At 41.2% G+C, this 27901-nt stretch overlaps 1 protein-coding gene across 3 annotated transcripts in view; it reads left to right on the top strand.

The window, feature by feature from the left end:
• ST6GAL1 (ST6 beta-galactoside alpha-2,6-sialyltransferase 1) overlaps positions 1 to 27901 on the top strand; it is a 125803-nt gene that overhangs the window by 94800 nt on the left and 3102 nt on the right. For all 3 annotated transcript variants that reach the window (XM_079101479.1, XM_079101480.1, XM_079101481.1), the window contains 3 exons: positions 1882 to 2536; positions 9053 to 9150; positions 26671 to 26769. In XM_079101479.1, the coding sequence (XP_078957605.1) occupies positions 1933 to 2536; positions 9053 to 9150; positions 26671 to 26769 (801 nt within the window). In that variant the 5' untranslated portion in view covers positions 1882 to 1932. The remainder of the gene's footprint in view (positions 1 to 1881; positions 2537 to 9052; positions 9151 to 26670; positions 26770 to 27901) is intronic.

The following is a 27901-nucleotide window of genomic DNA, read 5'->3' as shown; positions in this document are numbered from 1 at the left end:
AATTAGAGTCTTGGATGAAGAGCCTGTCTCTTAAGCTGATGAGTCCTGGCCAGTGCTCCATCCTGCCATCTCTCACAGCCTGATTCACCCCCACATGGCTCTCTTGCCAGGGACTGTTCTTCCTTCTCTGATCAGAATACCTCCCCTGCCTCTGTTCCTACTTCCAAGTTCATTAACATTTCCTTTTGTTTGGTCCTCTCAAATTTTCACGAGTGAGGTTAGGCAAAAATCAGTATCATATAAAAACTTAGATGCAGAGATAGTCACCAAGAATGGAAAAAAGAAGCCAGGTTTTGTGAATAGCCAATCCAGTTTTCCTACTGTCTAATCCCTGATATCCTTAGGAGCAGCCTTCATGGGAAGGTACTCCAGACTCTTAATGGGTTAGCAAAACCACAGGGGCAATTGCTTTGACTTATTATGGTAAATAAATGCAGTGATTGACATGAGAATTTAATGTTTTCCAAAAGATACACACAGTGTTTGAGTTCAAAGTGCTTCCATCTTCTATTCAGTTGCACAATCAATTCTGAGAAAACAAAATGGATCTTTACCCGATATAAAGGGGACTGTTTAGGCTCTATTTGCTTAGTGAGGCTGACTTTTCAGAACTTTCAACACTTCTGTGCAAGGTGTAGTAGAAGGAGCTTGGCTTATGGAATCGAGTGCACTTCAGTTTGAACCTTTCTTTAGTTCTGTGATCCTGGGCCCTTCCCTTAACCTTTCAGAGTCTCAGGTTGTTACTAATCTATACAAATGGAGATTATAGCACCTTCCTGGATGGCGGGTCAGAGCCCATCTGCACAGCTCAGGAGATGTCCTTAAATTAGACTCTGATATGCATGGTGCTCCCTTTAGTTATATATCACAGTGATTCTGGCCAGGGTGAAATTAAATAATATCTACTGTGATTAATGATGTTTTGTCTCCATTTCTTTAATTGGCCATATGTCTACTACCTTATCAAGATTCCCTATCCTCTATCATGAAGTGAGTTAGCTGACTTCGTGTCTTAAGAGTGTTCTTCTTGCACAAAACTGAGTGTTATGTTGTGAACATAACACTTATTCTTACATGGGAGTCTAACATCACAGCCCTTAGAGAGATGCACCATAAATCTATGGCATCATCCATGGCATCCATCTTTCTCTGGCTATTTTAAAATAACCCTGGGGCACTGAGGATTTTAGACTCTTGGTTCTGTGATGTAGACCAGTCATCTCTTTTTTCAAACGTGCATGTCTTCATCTAACAGAGAGTACAAGGTTCTAGGAACCAAGTGATGCACAAGACATGGTTCCTTACCTCGAGAAACAAAGAATGAAGCTTCTGGAAGAAGGTAGACAAGGCAAATGGAGACTAAGACTCAGGGCGTAGAAATCAAAGGTGGGAAGGACATAGAAAGCATTCAGGGTTCACAGAGGAAGAAGGGAGTGTCCAAGGAAAAGCTGTGTACATTTAAAGTGCAAACAAAAGCTGAATTTTTCTGAGAGTTGTTTAAGGCTGCATAGTTGGTTGGAGGTATGGCAGAACTGGAATTCACGTCTTCTCACTCTAAATCCTTTGCTTGACCCATCATCCCCTGTGTACCACTATTTATTTTTATTTATTTATTTATTTATTTATTTTTAGTAGTGGAATTGAATCCCAGGGCATTTAACCACAGAGCCACATCTCCAGCCCTTTTTATTTTTTATTTTGGGACAGGGTCTTGCTAAATTGCTTAGGGCTTGCCAAATCACTGAGGCTGGCTTCGAACTTCCAATCCTCCTGCCTCAGCCTTCTGAATTGCTGAGATTGCAGGTAAGTGCCACTGTACCTGGTTGCATGCTGCTTTTGAATGTTCTTGTCATTTTTTTTTTTCTTGTTCCACTTTTTTAGGTTTGTTTTCCAGCTCAGAACGGAGTGGCTTCCCTGAACACATCTTTCATTATGATTTACACCAACCTGAAGAAAAAATTCAGCTTCTGTATTGTGGCCTTTCTCCTGTTTGCAGTCATCTGTGTGTGGAAGGAAAGGAAGAAAGGGAGTTACTATGATTCTCTTAAATTGCAAGCCAAGGAATTTCAGGTGTGGAAGAGCCTGGAGAAACTGACCATGAGGTCTGGTTCCAAGTCTGTGTCCTCAGGCAGCACCCAGGACCCCCACAGGGGCAGCCAGACCCTCAGCAGTCCCAGGGGCCCAGCCCAGGCCAAACCACAGGTCTTCCAGGTGTGGGACAAGGACAGCTCATCAAAAAACCTTATACCTAGGCTACGAAAGATCTGGAAGAATTATCTGAACATGAACAAGTACAAAGTATCCTACAAGGGGCCGGGGCCAGGTGTTAAGTATAGTGCAGACGCCCTGCGCTGCTACCTTCGGAACCGTGTGAAAGTAGCCATGGTGGAGGCCACAGATTTTCCCTTCAACACCTCTGACTGGAAGGGCTACCTGCCCAAGGAGAACATCAGGACCAATGCTGGGCCATGGCACAAATGTGCTGTTGTCTCGTCAGCAGGATCTTTGAAGTCCTCCCAACTGGGCCAAGAAATAGGTATGTTAAGATTGTTCTCTGAACAGCCAGTACTCCCAGTTAGTACCTGGGCATATTGATGGTCCTGGAGGAAAGGGCCAAGTGTGGCTTGGTGGACCAGTGGAGCCAGCCCAGAGTGATGTCTTCAAGCATCTTTCTTAGAGTTGGAAGTGCCAAAGGGCTATTTGAAAGGATGTGAATCCAGGTCCCTGGCATCTTTATCACTGAGTAACTTTATTTTCAACTGTTTCAGATATTGCTGTTCTGCAGAGTATTCCATTTGTAAAGTGTTCTATTGCTAGCAATAAGCCATAATCTGCATGAAAACATTTGAAGCGTGGACCTGCATTTGCCGGTTCTTAGATTCTATTGTTTTATCCAAAACATGAGAACTATTTGGGCCTCAACTACCTGGGTAATTTTCAACTTTTCTCTTTGGGAAAAAAAGTAATAAGAGCAGGAATTGGGGACTAAGGCCACCTTCAAGGGGTTCATAAGTCCCTAAAATAGCATGCAAAAATATCTGTGGAGTATATAATGTGCCTTCATGCACCAGGTCTCTGTGCCTTTCTCCAGGGAGAGAGTGCATAGGTTACATTTATTTTCAGAGGGCTCTGTGACTCAATAAAGGTTTAAGAGTTAAACTGGTCAAAAGTATACACTGGTTGAAAGTACTGGTCAAAATATATCAATTTGCTTTTCTTGAAATCTGTTGTAAGCTAATAAAGTAAGTTCACCCATATTTGTGAACTTATACAACAGAGAGCTACTGATTTGCTTAAAGCCCCTTATTTCTCTTATTTTGAGAGAAAAAATTTTCCATTACTGTGAAATGAGTCAGGTTATAAAGAGAGCAAAGCAGCCTTGCTCTTCGGTTAGCCTGGAGGTTCTGGAGCAGGTGAGATCATACCTCTCTGTTTTTATTTCCTTCCTCTGACTGCCAGGAAAAATGGTCTGAATTCAAGCATGGGCTCTCAAGGAAGAAATGTAGATGTAAATTGGATTCTCTAGAGCAGAAAAAAGAGGTGAGATCACATCTCTACCTCCCCAAATAGGCAGTGCTTACTGAAGGCTGCCAAGATGACCAGCCCCACCCCAACACTGACCTTTGCCTTTTTAGTTTCTTTTGGACTTTGTTTTCTTAAAACTAAGTGTGACTGCTTTTGTTTATCTAGAATAGAACCAAATTTCTTTCAGTATTTCCCATTTTGCATTAAAAATGCAAAGTGTTAGTGTTAGTGTTCAGAGTTGCCCAGGTCTTAGGTGTTCTTTCTTCCTGTGAAATTATCTTTGTTTACCTGGCTAAGATTGCGTTGACCTTTCAGGCAGAGCCTGATCGCTCTGTGAATTGATCTCTCTTTATTTTTATATACTCCTTAAAAGTCTGATGACTTAAATAAATGTTAATTGAAACAATCTTTTTGTGTGCTATTGTAGTGACAACTTAAATACATCCCATGAAAAGATTTTGATCCTGAAATATAACCATTGCATAAAGGACTTCAAATATTGACTTTCATAAGGTCTATCTTCTGGGCATTTAATTTAACAAATATTTTAAGACATTCGTTCATTTATTCTTTTTTTGTTCATTCATGAATTCATCAATAGTACAAAGTAGAAACTTAGAATTCAAAGGAGCAGAGTAAAAGACTCTTTGGTGAGCACACAAGTCCCTGGCAGTATGGACTTCCTACTGCATCTGGAATTTGTTGAGCCTGTTCCCAACTGTTGAACATATCAGATAGTGTCTAATTGTTTAACCTTATAAATAATACTGCTAACAAGTTTTTTGGTGTAGAAAATGGAAGGTATTACTACCACCCCCTAATGGGAAAATAAGCTCAGGAATGGGGTTAAAAGACCCAAATAAGATAAGTTTTATGGTTATTTTTGTTTTAACTGTTTTTGTCTATTTCAAGATTTTTGACTAGAGAGACTGTAATGTACTGTGTCTCTGGCAGTCCTATAAACTGGCTGATGATGGGCTTAATAATTTTCGCTTATTTTTGATAGCTTACTTACACATGTATAATATCAGATTTGTTGGAAATTTCACTTTAAACAATAACATATTTTAAAACCGCTATCACCAATAGGAGAGACAATCATTGTGCTCCTGCTGTGTGCCCAACATGCCTGCTCTTTTAATCTTCCCAGCAGTCCTGAGAGGCAGGTTCGATAGGTTACGGTTCCCATTTTGCTGATGAGCCAGCTGTGGGGGCTCAAGAGATTTGCACCACTGATTGACAGCAGACTGGGATTTGACAGTGTCATTTGACTCAAAGACCCCTGTGCTTAGCCCCTCAGTGCCTGTGCCTCATGATGATTATAGCTTAATAGTCAAACGTGGTAGCATTGACCCCTTGCTGTTCTAGGGGAAAGGAGAAAGGCAAGCTGAATTGAGGCAGAGGCGAGAAGCAAAGGCTGTGTGGGAAAGGTGCGAAGTGCGTTTGGGCATCACAGATAATCCCTTCTGGATGGGATGTGAGACTCCGTGGGTAAAGAGGAGCAAGGAACAAGGCCAGAAAGATAGTTAGGGGTCAGCTCTTACAGCATGTTGACAATCACTGTAAGGACTTTTGGTTTCATTCTTTAAACCACAGAGAGCTCCAGAAGGTTTTTGCTCAAGGGAGGAACGGAATGGTGTGTGCTTTGGAGTGATTTCTTATTTCTCTCTGAATCCCATTTTCCAAAAGTACTGCTGTATAATCTCTCCATCATTAGGGACTATTGTCACATGCAGATAAGAAATGCCAGGTCTGTCTGATAGCTGTAGTGGTGATTTGAGAGGCATGATGAAGTAGAGGAACCAGAATTTAGCATCTAAACTAGTAATGACTTTGAAGGAGAGGCAGGAAGCAGCGTTTATAGCCTGGAACCAGGCTATACTGTATCACAGGGTAGTGTGCTTCTAGAGGAAGGCAGATTCCATTTTGGGTGTATTGAGTTTTTGTGGATTTTTCTGTGTAGATTTCTATGCAGTTGGATATTTGATTTTGAAGAAGGGATCAGGTTTGGAGATTGGATTTAGGAGTCATTTGTATGGAGGTAAGGTGATAGTTGTAATCTAGGGAAGAGGACTGATTAGAAAACCTAGGCAAGATTTTATATTTTAAGAGCAGGGAAAGAGCAAAGGTCAAATAGAAAAATTCAGAAGGGCCAGAGAGAGAAAGAAACTTAGGGAGGAACAGGTGAGTACCATGATAGAAGGAAAAGGGAAATAGCCGCCACATCAGAATTTGCAGAGGTTGGGCATGTTCTTTGGCAGAATGAGGACTGAGAAGACAACCTTACACTGAATTGCTCAGAGAATGTGATTGGTTATGTCTGAATTCACCAAACTGTCCGTGTAAGGGGCCAGATAGTATATATTTTCTGCTTGGAGAGCCATAGAGTGTCAGTACAAGTACTTGACTTTGCTGTTGTAGTGCAATAGCAGTCGTGGGCAGCAGTAATAAATGAATGGGCCTGGCTGTGTTCCAATGAAACTTTATTTATAAAAATGAGGGATGGGCCAGATTCGGTTGCAGGCCATAGTTTCCTAACCCTGATCTATTGTATATGTAATTTCTCCTACCATAATTAGAATGTAGTCCTCCATAATATATGATTCTTAAAGCTAATTGGAAAATATAAAAAATGTGTAGTGAAAAATTGTGATAGAATTTCTTTTATCATAATTTTTAGTTAATAAATTACTATACCCGGAGACAAGAGATTTTTATCTATTTATGAATTTACTAACTTGAGCTGTTTCGGTTGAATTTTTTAGATGTAATTATGTCATCTGCATATAGTGATGCATTTATATATACATTTTTTTTCTTGTCTAAGTTCTAATTCTAAGTTAAGGAGAAGTAGTGACTGGCTCCTGTTTTCTGCTTGCCTGACTTGTTTGCTGGTATTCTGTTAGTTTTGTTTTTTTCTTGATGATTTCCTGAAGTCCTTTTTGAGTTTGAAAGTTCTTCAATCTCCAGTTGATTTGGCAAACAAGGATCCCAGCCCTTTTCTTTATGATACCAAGTCAGTGACCTTTTTCATAGTTTTTGTCTTTGATTGTTGTTGTGTTTTAAAAAATCAAATCCAAACTTCATTCCAGACCTTCCTAGCCCTGCACCATCTGATTCCTGCTGACCTCTTTTCTGCATCTTTGGTGTTTCTTCCTTTCACTCGCTCATCTCCAGCCAAGTCCCTGCCCCTCTCTTGGTCTTAGCACTTATCCTCTTTCCATGCCTGGCCAACCTTTGGGGCTCAGCTCCTAGGTATTCCCTGAATCACTATGCTAACAAAAAAGGTTTTCCTCAGTGTTTCTGTCACACAGCTCACTTTATTTGTATCAGTACTGATCACGATCTGTAACTATATTACACATAGGTTGTCGTGCAAGAGAATGTAAGGTCTGTGAGATAAAAATTAGTCTTTCTTACTCACAACCACTATCTCCAGTGCCTAGAACTGTGCCTGGCATACAGTAGGCGTGAATGAAAGATTCTCCTTGCTTATGGTCATCATCAAGGACCTATCCTAAGCCTTCTGTGCTGGGTATTCTCCATTTGCCCTTTCCACCTCATCCTCCATTCTTTCCCATCTGCATCTGTTCCCTGGAAGTTGAAATTTTGCACTGAGTCAAATCTAGCTTCAATTTGAAACTGGCCAGGAGAAGCACCAGCTTGAAGCGGAGATGGAGATTGTCCCCAGATGTGCCCTGCAGGGTTACCTCAGACTCTTTACTGAGGTTCTCTGTCCTGTCAGGCAGCCCTATCAGTCTCTGACCTCTCCTTTTCCCCTTCAAGCCAACAAAGGTGAAAGGAAGGAGGAAAGAGAGGTTGGGATGTTGATTCCCTTAGCCTCCTTCTTGCTGCCTGGATGTTAGCAGTAGCTGTGTTCTTCTCCTGAAGACCACAGCTCTTGACAGCGACCATCCTTAGCTCAGGGTCTCTGTTCCTAGCACAATATTACACATGGGGATAGTAATGGCAGCCAGCCCTGGGGTAGTATAGCAGTCAGCTCTGGGGATTAATTCATTCCATGTTGATTTTCTTAAACTCTACTCACAGTGTTATAAATAGTCCTTTTATGAAGCTCTCAGTTACTTAACTGGATTCTCACCAATAATTTATTCATTTGTGGAATGACAAAGTTGACTAAATGCAGTTTCTGATGGAGCTGCATCTCATGTGACTACTACCCATCACTTTTCAAACCAGCGACTGATTCTCACAAAGCTTGTTGTAATTGAGTTGTGTAAAGATGTACCTACTGTCCTGTTTGCTGTCCAATGTGCCTGCCCAGTAAGCTGATGAAATTTGGACTCTGCTCATCTCATATGACTTTCAAACCACTTTGATGACATTTTGTCCTAGGATTGGGGATAGGGCTGAGTTGTTTCTGTGAAGGAGGTGATTGGATGGATTCTTGAGGTTTAGGATATACTCTGGAATTAAAACAAAAAGGGTCATTCCTCCGATCTTAATATTGTATCATCCCCTTTTTGGATCATCTTATATTGAACCAAATGCTTTTTGTCTCTCAATCCCATCTGTGTAGATAAAGAACAAGCCCACGAAAGCACACATGGAAGAAAATGGGACAATAGATAATTGGGCTGAGCCCCACTTCTGGTGCAGATTTTAATGGTGACCCCCCCAAACTTGCTTGATCAAGTAAGGTTAGGATGAACTCTTGTGAGATGACTTGTAAGAGATGCAGGGCTGGGATGGTTCTTAAAGGTCATCACTTCCCTCCCCCATCAGATTGGTCAGCTTCTTCAAGTCTTACAAACTCTGCTTAAATAGCTTCAAGGAGGTAGGACCCAGGTGTTTTTGAGATGGTCTGTTTGATCTTGACTGGATTTAATTCTCCATATTCTTTCTGAAAAAGTGCTTATTAAAACAAAACAAAGCAGAAAACATGGCGTTGAGTTTCGCACTTTGACCTCCTATTCCATTTCTGCTGCACCAGGTTTATGGCCCTTGAGAGGGCCTCAGGTTCCTGAGTGGAACACTTAGTGTGTTTCGGATGCCACAATGAATCTCTTCCATTTGCTGAAAATTGCACATTTTTTGGAGTGCAGTAGCTACTTTGTACTTGTGGGATAGACTGCGTATATGGTAGTGTCTTTATTTTCCTGATAGAAATAGAAATATGATCTACTGTTAATACCTAGAGAACATTTGGTTTTTTTCCTTTGATAACTGGAGTAGTGACTCCACTATAAAGAGCATGCTGCCCCTGTTCACTTTTCTGTTGTGCCCCAGCACCCTGGTGCCACTGGATGGGTTTCATGAATGAATGGTATGGACCCCACTAGATTCTGTAGTGACTGACAGACAGGCAGTCACCTCGGTCTATGACCTTTACCTGAGCACCACACAAATATTCCATTTCCCCTGTGTAACACGAGGGGATAAAGATCAGGAAGTAGTATTGTCTCGCTCCCTCCCCTTCCTCCTGCCTTTTCTCCTTCCTTTCCTTCTCTCTTCCTGCATCTTGCCAGCACTCAGAACATCTTTTCTATTTTCTTGTGGTTTACAGATGATCATGATGCAGTCTTGAGATTTAATGGAGCACCCACGGCCACCTTTGAGCAAGATGTGGGCACAAAAACCACCATTCGCCTGATGAACTCTCAGGTAAAATTTCTTCTGTGCAGATAGGGTGTGAGAGGGAAACCACACAGAGCTCCAAAGCAGAATGTATCCACCAGGAGCCCATCAAAGTGCCAGCTTAATTAAGTCTCTTAATCTTCCAGAGTCCCAGATTCTTCACTGGAGGAGGAGACAGTGATTCCATGACCCAACTGTGGGATATGGTCATAAGAAAACCCCATTGTATTAGTCTGTAGTAATGGAAGTGTCTTAGACCCAGGAAAGAGAGTTCTGCTGTCCCTGTAGCTGAGGGCTTACCTGGGGTGTGTATGAAAGAAAACAGAGCAGAGGACTTCTAGAGGAGAGTGAGGAGTATTGTGAAAAGTAAATGAAAAAATATATGTGAGAGTGCTTTATGAGCTGAGAAATGTTATGCAAGTATCCTCAGACATCCTCACTACTTGATCATGTGTGATATATCCTAGACTTCTTGCATTACTGCACGAATTTCCACAGGTAATTAGGTTCCTGAACTCTTTCCAGGTAGCACATGTTGATTTCTCAATACCAACAGAAAGTGGGGAAATATTCTTGCCCCAAAGTTCTGTTAATAGATTTAATGAGAGGGAAAAACTGGATTATACACCTATCAAAAATTGCAGGATAGCTAGGTGTGGTGACTCACACCTGTAGCCTTGGCTACTCAGGAAGCTGTGGAGGAGGATCACCTGAGCCCAGAGGTTTGAGGTCACCCTGGGCAATGTAGCCAGAACCTGTCTCAACTCCAAAACCAAACAAACCAAAACAATGCATGATAGGGCTGCAGATTCACTCACGACCACTGATGTTTGCCTTTTTTGAATGAGAATATGAGTATTGAGTGTTTTTGTGTAAATGTTTAATTCTATATACCTGCCCATGACTTGGGGCACGGGGTGAATCATGGAACTGATTAGAAACGCCAAGTCAGCACTTTCCTGGTGGAATGTGCATTTCTGCTTTCCTGTGGAGGGCTCTGCCTCTTTACGTCTTTCTCTGTACTTCCTGACTTTTAGCAGTTCACCAGCTGAGCTGAAGCTACTTCCTGCACAGCAAACTTCCACTGGAGGCCCATAGCCCTAAGAACCCTTTTGTAATGTGATGGGGGTTGAGAACTTGACCATCTTGTGTTTTGTTCTTCCTCTAAAACCTTTAAAAAAAAAAAAAGAGATTCATTTTCTATCACTGTAGAATCCTCCAGTAGTCTCTAGGTACTTCCAATGCCTATGTGCTGTTACACCTAATATTTTGGGTTTTTATATTACCTTTATTAGTACCAGAATAGTGAGATTTGAAAGAAATGGTTTGGTTAGCAAGAGACTCTGTGAAGCAAGTGATCTCTGTGCTTGACTTTGAAAAATGATCAGTATTTGGAGAAATAGCATTAGGGAGGCATTATAGAAAATGGAATTGGCAAGCAGAGATGCACAGGAAGTAAGGGAGACATTCACAGCCCTAGCTACGCTGGAGGAAGGATTCCTATTGCCCTGTTCAGGGAGATGAGGCTGGACCTTCATGGCTGCTCAGACTCTGGCAAGCCTGGAAATTCAGAAAGGAGTTAGGAACAGGTTTTCCCCTTTCCCTTCTCATGCCCTGGTCGCAGAAATTCTGGAGCCGGAGAGCACTTTAGGGAACACAAACACCTAGCTTCTTTGTGTGTGTGAGGTGCACATCAATATCTGGGAAGGAAGTTTTATTTATCTTCCATTTATTCATTCAGCAAATATGCATGGTGTTGCCTCCAGTGTAGCAGTCAGTATGTGGCCTCTGCAATTAGCCTGCCTGGGAATGAAACCCAGCTCTGTCTCTCACTACCTAAATGATTATGCCCAAATTACCTATGCTTCAATTTACTCATCTCTAAAGAGGAGGGGGAAATAATAGCATTTTCCTTGCAGAACTGTTGTAAGATATAAATGAGAACAATTTATGTAAAGCACTTAGAACAGTACCTGGCACGTATGTCAATAAATCATGACTGCTCTTACTATTTATATATGCAGACACTGAGATGAGAGTGGAAGATACAGTGGCAAACAAAACAGACTGGATTCCCACATTGCTTACAGATTCAATCCAATAATTGTACAAATAAATCTCAAGTTGCAATTGATAATTTCAGAAAAGAGGGTCAAGGTGTTAGGAGATTCCATAACAGGGACATTTGAGCTGTTCATGGAAGTGAGGATGGTTTCCTGGAGGTGACACTTAGCTGTGTAGGGGGAGTAAGAGTAGATGATAAGAAGGTTGGAAAACGTGATTTTCAATAAGAACAGCATAGGCAAGGTCCTGTGTGGAAGGAGCAGCAGAGAGGAAGGAGTAGGGGTAGGAAGAGGTGGGTGGATGTGGGGGGCAAGGTGAGAGATGAAGCTAAAAGTAAGAAGTCAAGTCATAATGCTATGCCAAAGTTTCTTTGCTAGGCATAAGATTTACATTTTGCAAACAGTATTATCTTCCATCTGATCAAAGATGCTGCAGTAGATAGACCCAGGAACTTTTCATATAGTCTGTACTACAAATGCTGGTAGCTTGTAACAGAGTGGGAGGTGAAGGTGAATGTGAGAAAAATGGATCTAAGAGGTACTGGGCATGTGCAGTCAACAGGCTTTAGTGTTGGAATGGGTGTGAGATGTGAAAGGAGCAAAGGTGCAGCTCGGCTTCTGGCCTGTGTAACTGAACAGCTAAAATTCCCGCCTTTGGAGGTACTTGAAAGTGTGTTGGGTAGTGAGGGTGAGAGTCAAGGAGGAAGACGGAGATAAAAAAAAAATATGCTTCTAGATGTGTTTGGTCTGAGCTACCTCTTAGATGTGAAGAGAGGTCAAGTAGGCATTTGTCCAAATAGTGCTGAGGTTTAGTGGACAGGACTGGGCTGGAGAGGAGAACCTGTGAACTGTGTGTATGTGTGCGGATGAAGCAACAGGATTGAATGAGAGCCCTAGAGAGGGCATAGGGAGGAAAGAGGTCCTACCCATGAGCTTTGGGTGACAAAAACAGAGAGGAGGAGGGAGTGGGGAATAGTGCCAGATGCTGCTGAGGAGCCAATGTAGATGAAGACTGAAAAGCAGCTGCTCTCTGGAGCAGACTAGAGGTCTCTGGTAACCTTAGCAAACACCATCTGGGGAAAATGAGGAAGCCAGAAGCCACCTGGGTTATACTGAGGTGTTGAGAGGGCAAACATAGATGGTTTTTTCCCCCCAAAATTCTGACTCTAAAACAGAGGAGAGACAGGGCAACTGGTGGAGAAAGTTAAGACGTTCATGGCCTGTTTTTATTCTTTCCATCGTTTAGCTTGGAGAGAACCGAGTATATTTAAAAGCCAGTGGCAGTGGTAGGGGGAGAATTCTGGAAATATGGCAGAGGAGGAAGCTCTACAGTTTCCCCACAACCATTGCCCTGTGGAATCTGTCTGATGTCTCCCTGTTGTGGAACTTTGGAGTCCAAAGTTAGCTTGAAACATCCAGGGAAAGATTTGGATGATAAATTATGGTTAATTTCGATCCATCTCTGCTGTTAGCATATAGCAACCACCCATGCTGTCCCTTTGCCCCGGGACAGGCATCTGTGCACATGCTCCTACAGCAGACTAGACATGGCCTCTAGGAGACAGAGTGGGAAAAGCACCTATCCTTCAAATATTAGAGATCTGTTCTCTGATTACTAATAGCTGCTTCTTATTACAGAGGTATAGAAGAAGAGTAGATAACCACCAATCATTATTTACCTACCTCCCACTGTTATGAACACTTTCTCCTCTGGCTGAAGAGAATTTCAGGGGATTTAAAGACCTGGCAGCTCCTCCTGCCCCTACCCCCTTTACTTTTCTCCCTTAGACTTCTGGGAACCAGACATATGAAAACTAGGTCACTTAAAACAACTGCAAGGGCTGGGGTTGTTACTCAGTGGTAGAGTGCTTACCTAGCATGCTTGAGGCACTGAGTTCGATCCTCAACACCACATATAAATAAGTGAATAAGATGAAGGCCCATCAACAACTAAAAGAAATATATTTAAAAAAAAACTGCAAATACGGAATAGCTGCATACCACTACAAGTATGTGAGATAAACAACTAAGAAAGAAAAAAATGTTTATTTTTTATTTTTACAGACTGCATTTTGATTCATTGTACACAAATGGGGTACATCTTTTGACTAACACTTTTGAAGGTTGAGTCCATGATCATTGATTTCATTGCTTTTGGGCCTGTACTGAGGCAGCATATCAGAGTGAGAGTGTGGAGTGGAGCGGAGCTGCTCACTTCATGGACCTGAGAAAAAGAGAAGGAGAAAGGGGCCTGGGTAATTCAACATTTTGTTTTCTCTGTAATTTAAGAGCATTTAAAAATTGTTAGTTCATGTTTTTGGACATACAGTTATACAGATATAATTTTTTGACATCAGCACTTGAAAGGGGTTAAAGATGGAGGTGTTAAAGGGGCAGCATTTTTGTATGTTAGTGAAGTTAAGTTGGTGTAAGTGGAAATTAGAGTGTTGTAACTTTAGGTTATTAAATGTAATCCCCATGTTTACCAGTTTCCGTTTTGTTATTGATTTCTAGGTTTGTCCTATTTTGGTCAGAGAAGATGTTTTGAATGATGATATCTATCTTTTAAAACCTTTTGAGACTTACTTTGTGGCTTAACATATATATGTCTATCCTAAAAATTGTCCCAAATGCACTTGAGAAGAATGTGTATTCTATTGTGGTTGGACAGTGTCTCTGTCTATTAGATCTAGTTGGTTTATTGTGTTATTCTTCTGTTTCCTTCTCTTCTGTCTGGTTGTTATCAAGAATGTGGTGTCAAAATCTTCAATTATTTTTGTAGAACTACACACACATACTCTAACAATCCATGGATAAAAGAAGGAATCACAGTGGGAATTAGAAAACTTTTAGAGGTAAATGAAATGAAAAATACAAATATATAAAGTTTATGGGACACAGTGAAAGCAGTGCTCAGGGGGAAGTGGATAGCTCTGAAGTCTACATTGACATGTCACATGGAAAGTTCTGCTCATGACCGCACGTGGTGAGTCATAAGCCAGAATGCAGGTAGACCAAAAAAGTCATATAAAATTATCTACATTCTATCTGCATAAAATGCATATGAAACCAAAATAAATTTTGCATTTAGACTTGAGTTCCATACCTCAGATATCTCATTATTATATGCAAAAATTTGAAAACCTGAAAAAAAAACCTGAAATCAAAACATTTCTGATCCTAAGCATTATGGATAGAAAATAACCTGAATTTTTAAGATGAAATACTATCCAAAAACAAGTGAATTAAATGTAATACCTATGAAAATCCCAATGCTGTTTTCTGTGAACAGAAAAACCCATCCTAAAATTCATATGGAATCATAAGGTACTTCAAACACCCACAACAATCCTGAAAAAGAATAATAAAGCTGGAGGACTCACACTTTTTGATTTCAAAAACTTATTCCAGCACTTCAGTAATCAAAACAGTGTGATGCTGGTTTGAAGTCAGATATATAAACTTATGGACTTGAATAGGAAATCCAGAAATAAACCCTTGCATATGTGGTCAGTTGAATTTTACTCAGTGTGTTTAGATTGTTCAGTGGGGGAAAAGCCTTTTGAAGAACTGGTGCTGAGCAAACTGTTTAATTACATGTAAACCCATTGACATTGGACCCCTAGATAATATCATATACAAAAATTTACTCGAAATAGACCCATGGTCTAAATGTAAGACCTAAAACTATAAAACTCTTAGACCACACATAGAGCAAGAGCTTCCTGACATCAGATTTGATGATTGTTTTATGGTTATGACCACTGGAAACACTGGCAACAGAAGAAAAACATACAAATTGGACTTAATAAAAGTATTTTAAATTGTGCATCAAAAGACACTCTCAATGGAGTGACAAGAACACAGAAGGGGAGGGAACATTTGCAAATCAAATATCTGATAAAGGATGAATGAGTTGAATATTTAAAGAACTCCTAAAACGACAAGAAAACCCCAAGTTAAAAACGAGCAGAGGAATTGCCTATATTTCTAGAAGATATACACATGGTCAGTAAGAGCATTGAACGATATTCAACATCACAAAGCATCGGGGAAATACAAATCCAAACTGCCGCACAGTACTACCTCACTTTCATGAGGACGACTTCTATGAGGAAAAATTGGAACCCGTGCATTGTTGGCAGGAAGGTGAAATGGTTAGCCAGTGTGGAAAATAGTATGGTGGCTCCTCAGAAAATTTAAAATACAAATCTCATATGATCCAGAAATTCCACTTTTTGGGACATACTTAAAAAAAATGAAAGCAAAGTCTAGAACATGTACACCCATGTACAAAGCACATTTATTCGCAACATCTCAATTGTGGAAGCAACCCAGGTGACTATTGATGGGTGAATGAATAAGCAAAATTTGGCACATACATATAGTGAAGTGTCATTCAACCTTAAAAATGAGGAAATAATTCTGACGTGCTGCAACATGGATTAGCTTTGAGGACATAATGTTGAGTGAAGTAGTCCAGTTGCAACAAGAAAAATGTTTAATTCTCCTTATATGAAGTACTCAGAGTAATTGAAATCATAGAAATGAAAAGTAGGATGGTAATTGGCAGGAGCTGGGAGGGAGGGGGAATGTGAAGTGTATTGTTTAATGGGAGCAAAATTTCACTTTTGCAAGATTGAATTCTGGAGATGGATGACAGTGATCATTGACTAACAATGTAAATGTATTTAATGCCACTGAACTTCTAAGTCCACAGTAAAGTGGGTAAGATAGCCAATTTTAGTTTAGATGTATTTTACCACATTGAAAAAGAAGTCAGTGGAGGAGACAGTCACAAAAGGACAAATACTGTAGGATCACAGTTGCCAAGACCTAGTGGGAGGAAGGAATGGGAAGTTGATTAGGAAGTACTGTGTTTCAGTTTGCAAAGACTAAAAAGTTCTGGAGGCGGATGGTTTTGATGGTTTCATAACATTGTGAGTGTACTTAATGTTACTGAGCTGTATACTTAAAAATGGCTCAAATGATACATTGCATTATGTATAGTTTATCACAATAAATTTTTTTTGGACCAAAGGGAGGAACCAGTTGATAAAGGGAGAAAATGAATATAGATAGAAGAATAGATAGTTAAGTGGTTCCTGAGATGATGAGGGTGATTGAGCACACCCAGTGGAGGATTAACCCCAGTTGGAAGAAGGAAAGAAGAATGGGAGGAGTGTAACTGAAGGTAGTTTAGGACCCAAGGTCAGAGGCAAGGCCTGGCTGGAGAGAGAATAAGAGGGAAAGAGGTTTTAATAGAAAAGGTGCCAGCAAAGGTTTGAAATTGGCATTGAAGAAGAGTGAATGAGTAAATCTGAGAAATGTAGTCAGATTTCCAGCCTATGCTGGGCCACTTTGAGGTTCAAGAACATGAATTAGAGAGGAAGCCTATCTTTATGTGATGCCTGGGTGGTATGATCTGGAGGTTGGTAGGCAGCAGCAATGAGGAGAGGGGTGTGTGAAGTAGCCTGTCTTGGGTACCTGTTTATGGAGTTCTGTTTATCTTCACTTGAAGAACTAAGTGTGAATCCTGCAAAGATTCTGAAATTTTATTTAAAGGTGAGGTAAGATTGCCTGGAAATTAAAAGTACTGGAGTTGGAAAGACTGATTAAATTCCTCCTGCAGCTCTTCCTACATGAGTGACTCCAGCATGTTGTATTATTGTTTTGAGCCTCACTTCCTTCATTTGTGAAACAGAAGTAAGAACAGTCACTATACAAGGTCTTTGTAGGATCCAGTGAAACACTAAGTAAAGAGCATTTTGCTCAGAGGCTGGTATGCAGCAAGTGCTTTGGAAATGGTGGTGATGGCCATTACTGGTGCATGCTGGCCTGCCCCTGCTTGTTAGGGAATGACTATGCCTCCTGCAATCTCGACAGATGGGCTTCTTATCTCCTGGAAGGAGTGGCAAACCGATGTTTTAAATGTGCTAGAATGCAAGTAACCTAAATTGGCTATCTTAACCACTTTTCAGCATCTCTGCAGTAGGGGCCCAGCAGAAGGCAGGAAAGACCTCTGTTAAATCATCATTTTCAGAAAAAAGTGAGATCATGACTCTTGCAAAATTAAAAAAAATTGTGATAAAGCGTTTATTTTACTCATATGAGGGAACCAGGCAGATGTTACAAGTGGTTCAAAGAAAGAGTTAAAACAGCATGAATTTGAAGTAAAGTAGTGAAACTGTTTTTTTCCATGATGTAGGCCAGGGGGAGGAGGAAAGTGAATCAAAATTCCTTCTGGGCAACACTGAGTGAGCAGGCTTATCAACTGCCTGTTTCTAGAGTATTTCCAGAGTGCTCCCATAGAATCAGGAATGGGGTAGAGAGGGAAGGTGGGCTGTAGACAGTGCAGAGTTCTCTGCTGAAGCACAGCATTTGTGTGTGTGTGTGTGTGTGCTCCCTATACTGGGGCTGAGAGCCAGATGGCCCACTTTGCAGAGCCACTTTCTACTGTCATGAAGCCTTTTCTGCTCGCCTCAGACACACAGACCTTCCTTTTCTCCTCCCATAAGAAGCACCAAAATGTCTGGGCTGTTGCTTGAATACTCTAGTGATGGGCAGCTCCATGACAGTACTTCTTATAGTACTGAATTGTGATTGACACCTTTCTAACATTGCTCTCCTCATCTTGATGTCCCAGGAAGATGGTGGTCTATTTTCTCTCTTGCTTGGTCAGTTGTCCTAACGATTTTGTGTCTGTGTAGATGTCAAGCTGAGTGCTAACCATTGCACACCAAGAACTTAGGGTTCTGCCTTTGAGCTGCTCATTCTCTTCTCAAAAAGGACCTCCTGCCAGCAACTCTCTTCTGACCTGGGCTGTCTGTTCAGCTCCCTACTCTCGTGGCATAGTGAGCACTGTGTACATCTGAGCACAGTGGAAAACAAAAAGGTGCTTTTCATACTGAGAAGGTGGTTTTTTATAGAAAACAGTGCCATACCACAAATTTTCAGCTCAGCAGACCCATTTATGCCCATGCCAGATGGTGTTAGGAGATCAACAGGAAAACGATATAGTTTAAAATGGGCCTTTAAATAAATCCAGTTTCGACCATAAACATAAGAAGTGCCAGCTGTGCTTATTGGACCTGAGAGAAGAGACAGTGGGACAAGAAGACACAGTGGCTTTGTGCTAGCTGGGGAAAGAACACCTACCTCCCATGCCTAGGGATAAGGTATGCAGATGAGTTCAACTTGAACCTTCACAGATGACTTAATGGGGCTTTTCCTGAAATAATAGCTGGTATTATTTATTAAATACTTATACTGTCTCAAGGCCTTCCATGTCTTATCTCTTTTGACTTTTGTGACAATGCTGTAAGGTTTAATCACCAACCACCATGGGACTTTTGGACTCAGAGTCTGAGTTGCTCAGAGCAACCCAGAAAGTAAGCAGTGGAGGTGGGCTTTGACCTAGGTCTCTTTGCTACTGGCACCTGATCTCACAAGGCCTTCTTTTGGGCTCCAGTTTTCTTTTCATCACATGGATAGACAGGCATCTGGGTAGGTGTTGGCAGGGGCAGTGTACATAGAGGATGGTGGACTTCCATCCAACAGTGGATCTAAAAACAACTAGGGCGAGCTGAGTGACTTTGATGGAGCCCCTTAGTGCAGCATTTTGGCATCAGGACTTAGGTGCTGAAATCTAAACATGATGGATGCATAAGTGTTAGGGCTTTTTGATTTGCCAGCAGCACAATCTGTCACTGATCTTTTTTGGGATCAGAAAGGGGTGATGACTTGTTATTGAATTCAGCTTGCCTTCTTATTTGAAGGCTCCTGGTTATAAGTGGTTTTTAACATGTCAGAGCTGCTCTCAGTCTTCCTCGTGTGGCCTGCCCATCTGCTTTGTAGCCAGCTGTCCCATATTCCATTTAGTCAAGCAAATGAACTCCCATAAAATCCCTGATCAGTATGAAGAGCAGGGTAATGCAATTTCTTCCCAAGGACTTTAGCTGAGGAGAAAAGTTTCAGTCCCTGTCAAACACACATAGACTGAAAAAGTACAGTGTTAAGCAGGGTTCATTCCAGTAATAGAAAGGCACCCCTGACTTTTAGGGTTAGATAGGGAATGGCAGTTTTTGACATAGGGTCCTTTCTGTGAGCACTGCTGACTCCTAAAAGAACATGACCAAGGGCTGTAGTTTAGAAACCAGCTATTGTTGAAATAATGTCTTATCGAACTCCATCTCCAATTTTAGCTTAGCTACCAACTATAACCAATGCTCATGTCAGAATCTCACCCAACCTCAAAATGTTTTTACTTTGAAGTGATTTACTAGGAGGTTGTTCATCTATGCTTATGAGGGGTATCAGTTTGCATGTTTCCTTTCTCGTAATAGCTTTGGTGTTTGGTATCAGGGTATCTTGTAAGTGAATTGGGAATTATTCTCTCCAGTTTTCTAAAGGAGTTTGTATAGAATTAATTTTTTCTTAAATATCTGATTGAATCCACTGTTTTTAGGCCATCTAGGCCTAGAATTTTCTCTGTGGAAAAATATTTGGCTATAAATTTAATTTTTTAGTAGGTGTAGGGCTATTCATGTCATCTATTTCTTCTTGAGTGAGCTTTGAGAGTTGATCTTCCAAGGAATTTGTCCATTTCTTCTAAGTTATTTAATTTATTATCATAAGTTGTTCCTAATACTCCCCCATTGTCCTTTTAGTATCTATGCAGTCTGTATTGATGTCACTTACTTGGAGGTATTGCAGATCACAGAGCTGGGAAGGACATTGGTGATCAACTAGCCATGTATTCATTCCAAAAGTTCTTATTGATCTCTTGTTCCTTTAAGAGGTGCTGAAATTTAGCTGCCAACAGCAGTAAGATAGAAACAGGACATACTCCCTGCCCTGGTGTAGCCCAGGGTTTTATCTGATCATTTTGTAGTGCAATGGAGAGAACTGAGGTCAGGGGAGAGAAGCTGAACTGCACAAATGTCACTGAGGGTAGTAACAGAACCTGAACAGGATACAACCTTCCTAACAGCTGGTCAAGGGTGACTCCCTGGCTCTCTAGTGACCCTTTCCATGTCCACTGTTTCCTTATTCCCATTATCTTACTTATCCATCCCAATTATTTCCTGGTTCTTCTACTATAAAGCAATAACTTAAAAAGCAGATTTTTTTTCATTTTTGTTCACTGATGTACCCAAGTGCCTAGAATAATGTCAATTATGTAGCAGATATGCTATAATTTTGTGAATAAGTATAATCAGGTAACTTTCTGCTTATTCAGTGGATTACCCCCAAAATTCCTCCAATGTTTTTAATTTTTTTTTAACCATTTATTTGGCAATACCTCAAAGGTTTCAGAAAGTTACAAGACTGACTAATACAAAGAATGCTTATAGTCCCTTATCAACAGTCACTTATGCTGGACGTGGTGGCACATGCCTGTAATCCCAGCAGCTCAGGAGGCGGAGGCAGGAGAATCACAAGTTCAAAGCCAGACTCGGCCATTTAATGAGGCCCTAACAGTTTAGTGAGACCCTGTCTCAAAGTAAAAAAATAAAAAAGAGGCTGGGGTTGTGGCTCAGTGGTTAAGTGCCTGTGGGTTCAATCCCTGGTACAAAAACAAAAACTCATTTATTAGCCCATTTGATGTATCATCTGCGCTAACTTACATAATATTTTAAAATTTGAGAATAAGTTGTATATATCATACCCATTACTCCCTTAATACTCTAGTGTGTATTTCTTAAGGATAAGAATATTCTCTTACTTAAGTACAAGTATCATACATTGACATTGATGCCCAATTTATCTAGTCTGTCTGCATTCCAGTTCTTAATGATGACTTTTAGGATATTTTTCCTCTTTTGGTACCAAATCCAATTCAGAGTCAGGTATTGTACTCAGTCAATATGTCTCTTTAACCTGGAATATTTCCATGGCTTCTTTTATCTTCTAAGATACTGACTTTTTATACTTACTAATTCATAATAGTTATACCTAATAGTGGGGCTCATTTTGACATATTCGTAAATGCATGTAACATAGTTTGCTCATTTCAGTCCCCAGAACTTCTTCTTTCACTTCCCTCCTCCCTCCCCTGATTGCCCCTCCTCTACTCTATTGGTCTTCCTTCTGTTTATTTATTCATATATTTTTAATTGGTGCATTACAGTTATGTGTAAAATTGGAATGCACTGTAATATATTCATGTACACACCAGCATAATTTGGTCAAGTTCATTCCCCAGTTTTTCCCCTTTCCCTTTGTTCCTCCCTCCCCTTTGGTACCCTGCTTCTGTTCTACTGATCTCCCTTCTATTTTTGTGAGATCCCCTTTTTTAATTCCTTTTTTCTCTCTAGCTTCTGGATATAAGAAAAAAACATGATGTTCTGAGTCTAGCTATTTCACTTAGCATGATATTCTCCAGTTGCATTTATTTACCAGCAAATGACATGATTTCAGTCTTCAGCTGAATAGAACTCTTGTGTATACATGTATATCACATTTCTTTATCCATTTATTTATTGACAGGTACTTATGCTGGTTTTATAACTTAGCTATTGTGGATTGTGCTGCTATTTATTTGGCATGCATTTACCACTATAATATGCTGATTTTAGCTCTTTTGGAAAAATACTAAGGAGTAGGATAGCTGGGTCATATGGTAGTTCCGTTTCTGGTTTTCTGAAGAATCTTCATACTGCTTTCCTAAGTGGTTGTATAATTTGCAGTCCCACCAACAATGTATAAATGTACTTTTTGTCTACATCCTTGCCAGCAATTATTATTACTTGTATTCTTGATGACTGTGATTCTAAATGGGATGAAATGAAATCTCAGTGTAGTTTTGATTTGCATCTCCCTGATTGCTAAGGATGTTGAGCATTTAAAAAATATATTTGTTGGTCATTTGTATTTCTTCTTTTGAGAGATGTCTCCTAGGATCTTTTCCCCATTTATTGAGTGGGTCATTAGTTAGGGGGAGACTTGCTTATAAAACCAGGAGATAGTTGTCCTCTCTTCTAAAGGGTTCCTTACTCAGCTCTTTGATATGCAAGTAAACTCACTTAGGCCTCATTGCCCCTTAAAATATGAAGACCTAGGAATTTTACCACTCCAGTCTTCCTGTAGCCCCTGGGGTTATTCCTAGACACTACTCTGGGCTGAACTATTTTCCCTGCTATGGACATAGAGAAACTTTATTGTCTTTTAAAGTAGAGCAGTAATTCAACCAGTAGCTCCAGATTTAATTCACATGGTATATGAAGAGTCTCAGGAGTCAAGGGCTTCTTGTTTTTTGCTTTATTTTGAACCCAGGGGCACTTTATCACTAAGTCATATGCCCAACCCTTTCTTGTTTGTTTGTTTGCTTTTTAACTTGCTAAGGCTGGCTTCAAATTTGTGGTTCTCCTGCCTCAGCCTCCTGAGTCACTGGGATTACAGGCAAGTGCTACTGTGCAAGGGTTTTTGGTAGATGCACTGAGAAATTCAGGTAAGTTTTATTTTACCATCTTATCCTGTCCTTGCTATCAAATTTTTCTCCAAAGTTCCTTGGTTCTTTTAAGTGAAAAATGGCACTAGAAACCACTAAGTGTCCTTATTCCTGAAGGGGAGCTTTGATTCTTGGCACTTTGAGCAGGTAGAGCTAAGAAATGCATGCACGTATATACATACATACACAATATATAGATTCACATGTGTTCATATTCATATCTACATACGTACAGATATATATGCACACATAATCATATCTTTGACTTTGAAAACTTCAAGTATCTTAGACTCCATCTTTAGGTTTTTGTCATTAACCTGGATTGTTGTATAAGTTTAATCAAATCATTAAGTCTAGTCTCTATAGTGAAGAAATATCTGATCTACACCAACACACATACACACACACACACACACACACACACACACACACGATGTATGTCATCATCTCAGGCTGCCATAATAAAGTGCCACAAACTGGATGACATAGACAACAAAAATTTATTTTCTGAGTTTAGAGGCCAAAAGCTAAGATCAGGTTGCCATCTGGGTTGGTTTCTGGCGAAGGCTCCTTCTTGGTGCTGTGTCCTCATGCAGTGTTTCTTCTGTGTTTGCAAGGAGAGACTCTAGAGTCTCTTCCTCTTCTTGTGATGATACCACCTTTATCAAATTAGGGCTCTACCCCTGTGACCTCATTAACCTTAATTACCTCCCTAAAGGTCCTCTTTCTAATTATAGTCACAATGGGGATTAGCCTTCAACATTTGAATTTGGGAGTCAAGGCCAATGTTCTATATCAGAAAGAGAAAGATTTGGGAAGAAGAAAGTTCCAGATATTCACAAGGGTAATATCTGAAGAATGTACAGTCTTGGTGTGCTGTTGATTTAAGTGTCTGGAGGTTGTATGAGTGTAGCCCTGCTGCAGCAGAAGGAACACTCTGGGACAAGCCCACCTCTGGGCTCTGGTGCTGTCTCTGCTTCAAACTCTCCTTGTGGCCTCACACAATTCTCTCTTCTTTCTGGGCCTCACTTTACCCATCTGGAAAATGATGGGTTTGGTCAGTCCTTCTGTAATCTTCCAGCTATGACACGCTACCACTTGTCAAGAAGCAAAATTTACTTGTTACTTTGAAACTCCTCCTCAAATTCTTTCTTTACATCTCCTTCATATTGTGTGGGTGGCCACCCTGCCCTCTTTGTGCGAGGCAGTGTAACATGTAGGTCAGAAGTATGACCTCTGCAGCCAGACATAAAGCTCAGAGTCAAGACTCCCCTGTGTTTTTATGGACTATGTGACGAGGACAAGTTACTTTACATCTATTTTCATGTTTATAAAATAGGCATAGCAGTACTTCCCTCCTAAGACTACTATGAACATGAACTGAGATAATATATGAAAGTGCCTCTTGTGTAGTAAGTACCACTAAGTGGCGTATGTTGTCATTTTTATTGTCATTTATTGTAAAGGAGAAAGCTTTGTGGAACAAAGCTTTGTGGACAATGAAGGCCCAGATCCCAGAAATGTCTCAGGGACCTAGAGGATGCTGCCACTGGCCTCCTGCCTTGCATACTAAAATAATTGCTGGACTGTGGTTGTGTCAGGAGGAGCCAATTTTAAAAATCCCAGTTATCACTAGTCCTCATGATGTCGTACAAATTGCTTGGCATAAGTACTCTGCCTAGACAGATGTAGCTAGAAAAGACTTACTGCTTTCCGTAGACCTACTGTTCTGGAGCGATGGGGTGGGTTGAGAGTTGGAATTTCAGTCATGGGATTCTGTCTTGGAAGATATAGATAGAATAGTGTGGGCAAGGCCCTCAGCCTTTGGGACATCCCTTGTTGCCATTGTGATCATGTCTGTCTTGCACAACCTCATCTACCAGGAAGATAACACTGAAGGACCTATTGAAGAAACACAAGGCTTCCTGGTATGACTCTTGCCTAAATTTCTTGAATCCCTCTCAGCTCTTTCTCTGTGTCACAGTCAGACTGACAACTCAGAATTCCCAGTCAGGCTGCTTACTGTTCTAGTCCGAAGTAGGTTTGACTATAAGTGACAGGAGCACTCTACACCATCCCCTAGACTAGCTTCACAAGACCAAAATGTAGTTCTCTCTCATATTAAGGCCCAGAGGTACACATTGCAGAGCTATTATGGTGTACCATGGTGTCAGAATCCCAGTTTCCTTCTACTTTGTGGGTTTGTCATTCTCGGCATGTGACTTTCACTTCATGATCTGTGATGACTGCTCAAGTTCCAGCCATCACATCCAGATTTTGTCATACTTGTTTATATACCATTGATCAGAATTAGTCACATGGCGGGGGGGGGGGGAGAGAGTTGGGGGAGAGAGAGAGAGAGAGAGAGAGAGAGAGTTGGGGGGGAGAGAGAGAGAAGGAGGTAGGTAGAGGGGGTAGGGAGGGGCAGGGAAATTCTTGCAGCAAATAGCCTAATTTAGATAGCCATATGCTGAGGTAAAACCCAGAGACATTTGTGGCCAAGGAAGAAAGGGAGAATGGATACTGGGTGGCAGCTGGCAGTCTGCTACATTCTCTCATATCTGCAATGTTCTCATTGCTCCCTCTGTCTGGGATATCCTTCCCCTACTCCCTGCCCTTCTGGTTGACCTGTTCTCATCTGTCCCTCAAAACACAACTCACCCTCTCTACAGCCATCCACACACTGTTCCTACTGTCACACCATTGCCCATGTTCTCCACCACCGTGTGGCTACCTGGAGGGCAGGGACTGGGCTAACCTTTGGCTCCCAGGATAACTGTATGATCCCAGGCTAAGGTGGGCCCACCATTGATATTTCTTGTCTCAAAGACACTCTGAATGGGATTATATTGTCACACTGCAGGGATAGCCTCTATCTGCAGGAGAAGATGGGATAGCTCAGTGCTCTGAGAGATTCATGGCCACTGCTATTCTTTGGGCTGCACGTGGATCATCTCCCTTCCCACAGGTGTCTTTGGATTCTGCAGTGATGTTGTTCAAGCCTTGGCTTTGGCAATGGTGGTTGAGGAGGGGCGGGATTATGGTTGTGATTCTTGCTTTTGTTTTCAATCGGTTCTTGGTTTGGTTTCTTTTATCTGCTCATCTCGCTTAGTACTTGAGCAATGCTGTGTCCCACCTGCTACTACACTTTTGTCATTTTGATCAATAGTTTAAGTAACATTTCCATGTACACTTCCCCTGAGTTTGGATTATTTCTTAGGATAGGTTACCAACCATGGAATTATTGAATCTAAATATTTTCCTTTTTTTTTTTTTAAAGGAACTTAATATGCTTTTGCAAAATTGTCCCTCCAGAGTTGTCACACTCATGTTTAAACCAGGCGGGTTCAACTACTAGTGTGCAGCCCAGCCCAGGAGCCAGGGTGCAGGGGAAAAGCACTGTGGCTGGTTCTTCTAGCAGGTTGCACATGAGCATCTTCCCAGCCTGGTGAAATTCTTAGGTTTAAATTTGCATGTTTTTGCCTATGCTGTGGTCCCTCCGCAGAAGTCCATTGCTTCTTCTGGTGCTCAACCACAGACACAGTGGTCTATTCCAGTGTTGCAGAAACTGCCAGCTGCAGTGGACCTTGAGAGAGATGTGTCTCCATCGTGATGTGTACACACTGTGTATTCGACTTTATGTGGTTGACGGGATCTCCAGAGATAATTTTTATTATGAGATTCTAACCTAAAACCCAACTCCTCTGATACCTACCCCCAACCGCCCACCAAGTTGTGACTTTGGAGGACTAGGACATCAAACCATTTCACTGTGCTTTCACCCCCATAGCCTCAAAGTTAGAGTGGAATCCTTTTAGCTCTGTGGCTGTTGGAGCATGATAAATATCCTTTCTGGTCAACACAGTTTGGGCTGACATCATTATCTTCTCACTGGAGTTAAATGCTGCACAGCTCAGAGCCTCACAGAGAGCTCTGGGTCTCAGGTGGCACCTCCTGATGTGTCAGTTATTACCATGAGCCAAATGTTTTCAGGAAATGTCCAAGTGACAGTTCATCTCTCTCTTCCTGCAGTTGGTGACCACAGAAAAGCACTTCCTCCAAGATGATTTATACAATGAAGGCATCCTAATTGTGTGGGACCCATCTGTATATCATTCAGATATCCCAAAGGTAAGTGGGTGTCCATGGGAAGCAGGGGTTTGGTCTCCTGTTCGCCTACAGATGTTTCTGAGTTCTTAGGTTTTTAGAGTCATGGCTGAGAGGAGCCATTCCTGGCTATTTGACTTTTAAGGCACCCCACTCCATCTGGACTAGCAAATTCAGAAGTGTTCCTGACCTATACCACCAGTTCTCTATGCCCTACATTGCCATGGATGTTCCTCCCAGTGGTGGCATATATTAGAAGTAGTAGTGGCTGGATTTTTTATCATCCACCTTGTGTTCATTAATGCATGAATTCCTCTAAATATCAACAGAAATAGACAATGATTAACTATCAATAATGTTACCACACTTCTGTCCTGAACTTTCAGTGTCTAAAATTCTTCTCATTTCACTGATAACCCTCTAAGGAAGTAGATGGAAGCATGCTGTTCCCATTTTACAGAGGGGAAAACCAGAATGTGGTGAAGCAGTTACCTGTCCCAGGACTTGATTCCTATGCAGACTCAAATCTGTAACATCAGATCTTTAAGGGAAGGAGACATGAGTCACAGACCTACTGGATTCTCAGGTTTCCTGGAAAAATCCTCTCACTGTTATGCATGTCAATTGACCCCACCCTGATGTGGGCTGTGCTGGCCCCAGGAGGATGGCTTTAAGGGGTGAAGGGCAGACAGCACTCTTCTTAGGCCACTTAGTTCTTAGGTTGAATCCACCAGTAACTGGCAGATATTAGTGATCCCTGGAACCCTCACTACCTCAGTTTCTGCAGTTTTGCACTGATCTCACTTAGAACTTAAGTTTGCCTGTGAAATAAAGAAGACTTTTAATCATAGATGTAGTGACATATGCCCCCATTTTCTTCCCTTTAAAAACAAGAGTGGCCACACACAGTGGCATGCACCTGTCACCGGAGATAGGAGACTCACTTGAACCCAGGAATTCCAGGCCAGCCTGGACCCTTTCTTAAAAAAAAAAATGCAGAGGAAAAGAAAACTGAAAGACAGGGTTAGGTGGTGCCTACAGTCCCTTTTAGCTCTGATAACCTTCCTAGACTCCATGATCCTGACATCTGAAGCTGTTCCAAGGTCACCAGCCACAACATACCCCTGAGCACAAACTACATGCCCCAGTGTGCTAC

This window comes from Sciurus vulgaris, assembly GCF_902686455.1.
Source record: "Sciurus vulgaris genome assembly, chromosome: 10".
NCBI classification, from domain to species: Eukaryota; Metazoa; Chordata; class Mammalia; order Rodentia; family Sciuridae; genus Sciurus; species Sciurus vulgaris.
The sequence above is the reverse complement of the archived record's forward strand: the minus strand, read 5'-3'. Positions and strand labels throughout refer to the sequence as shown.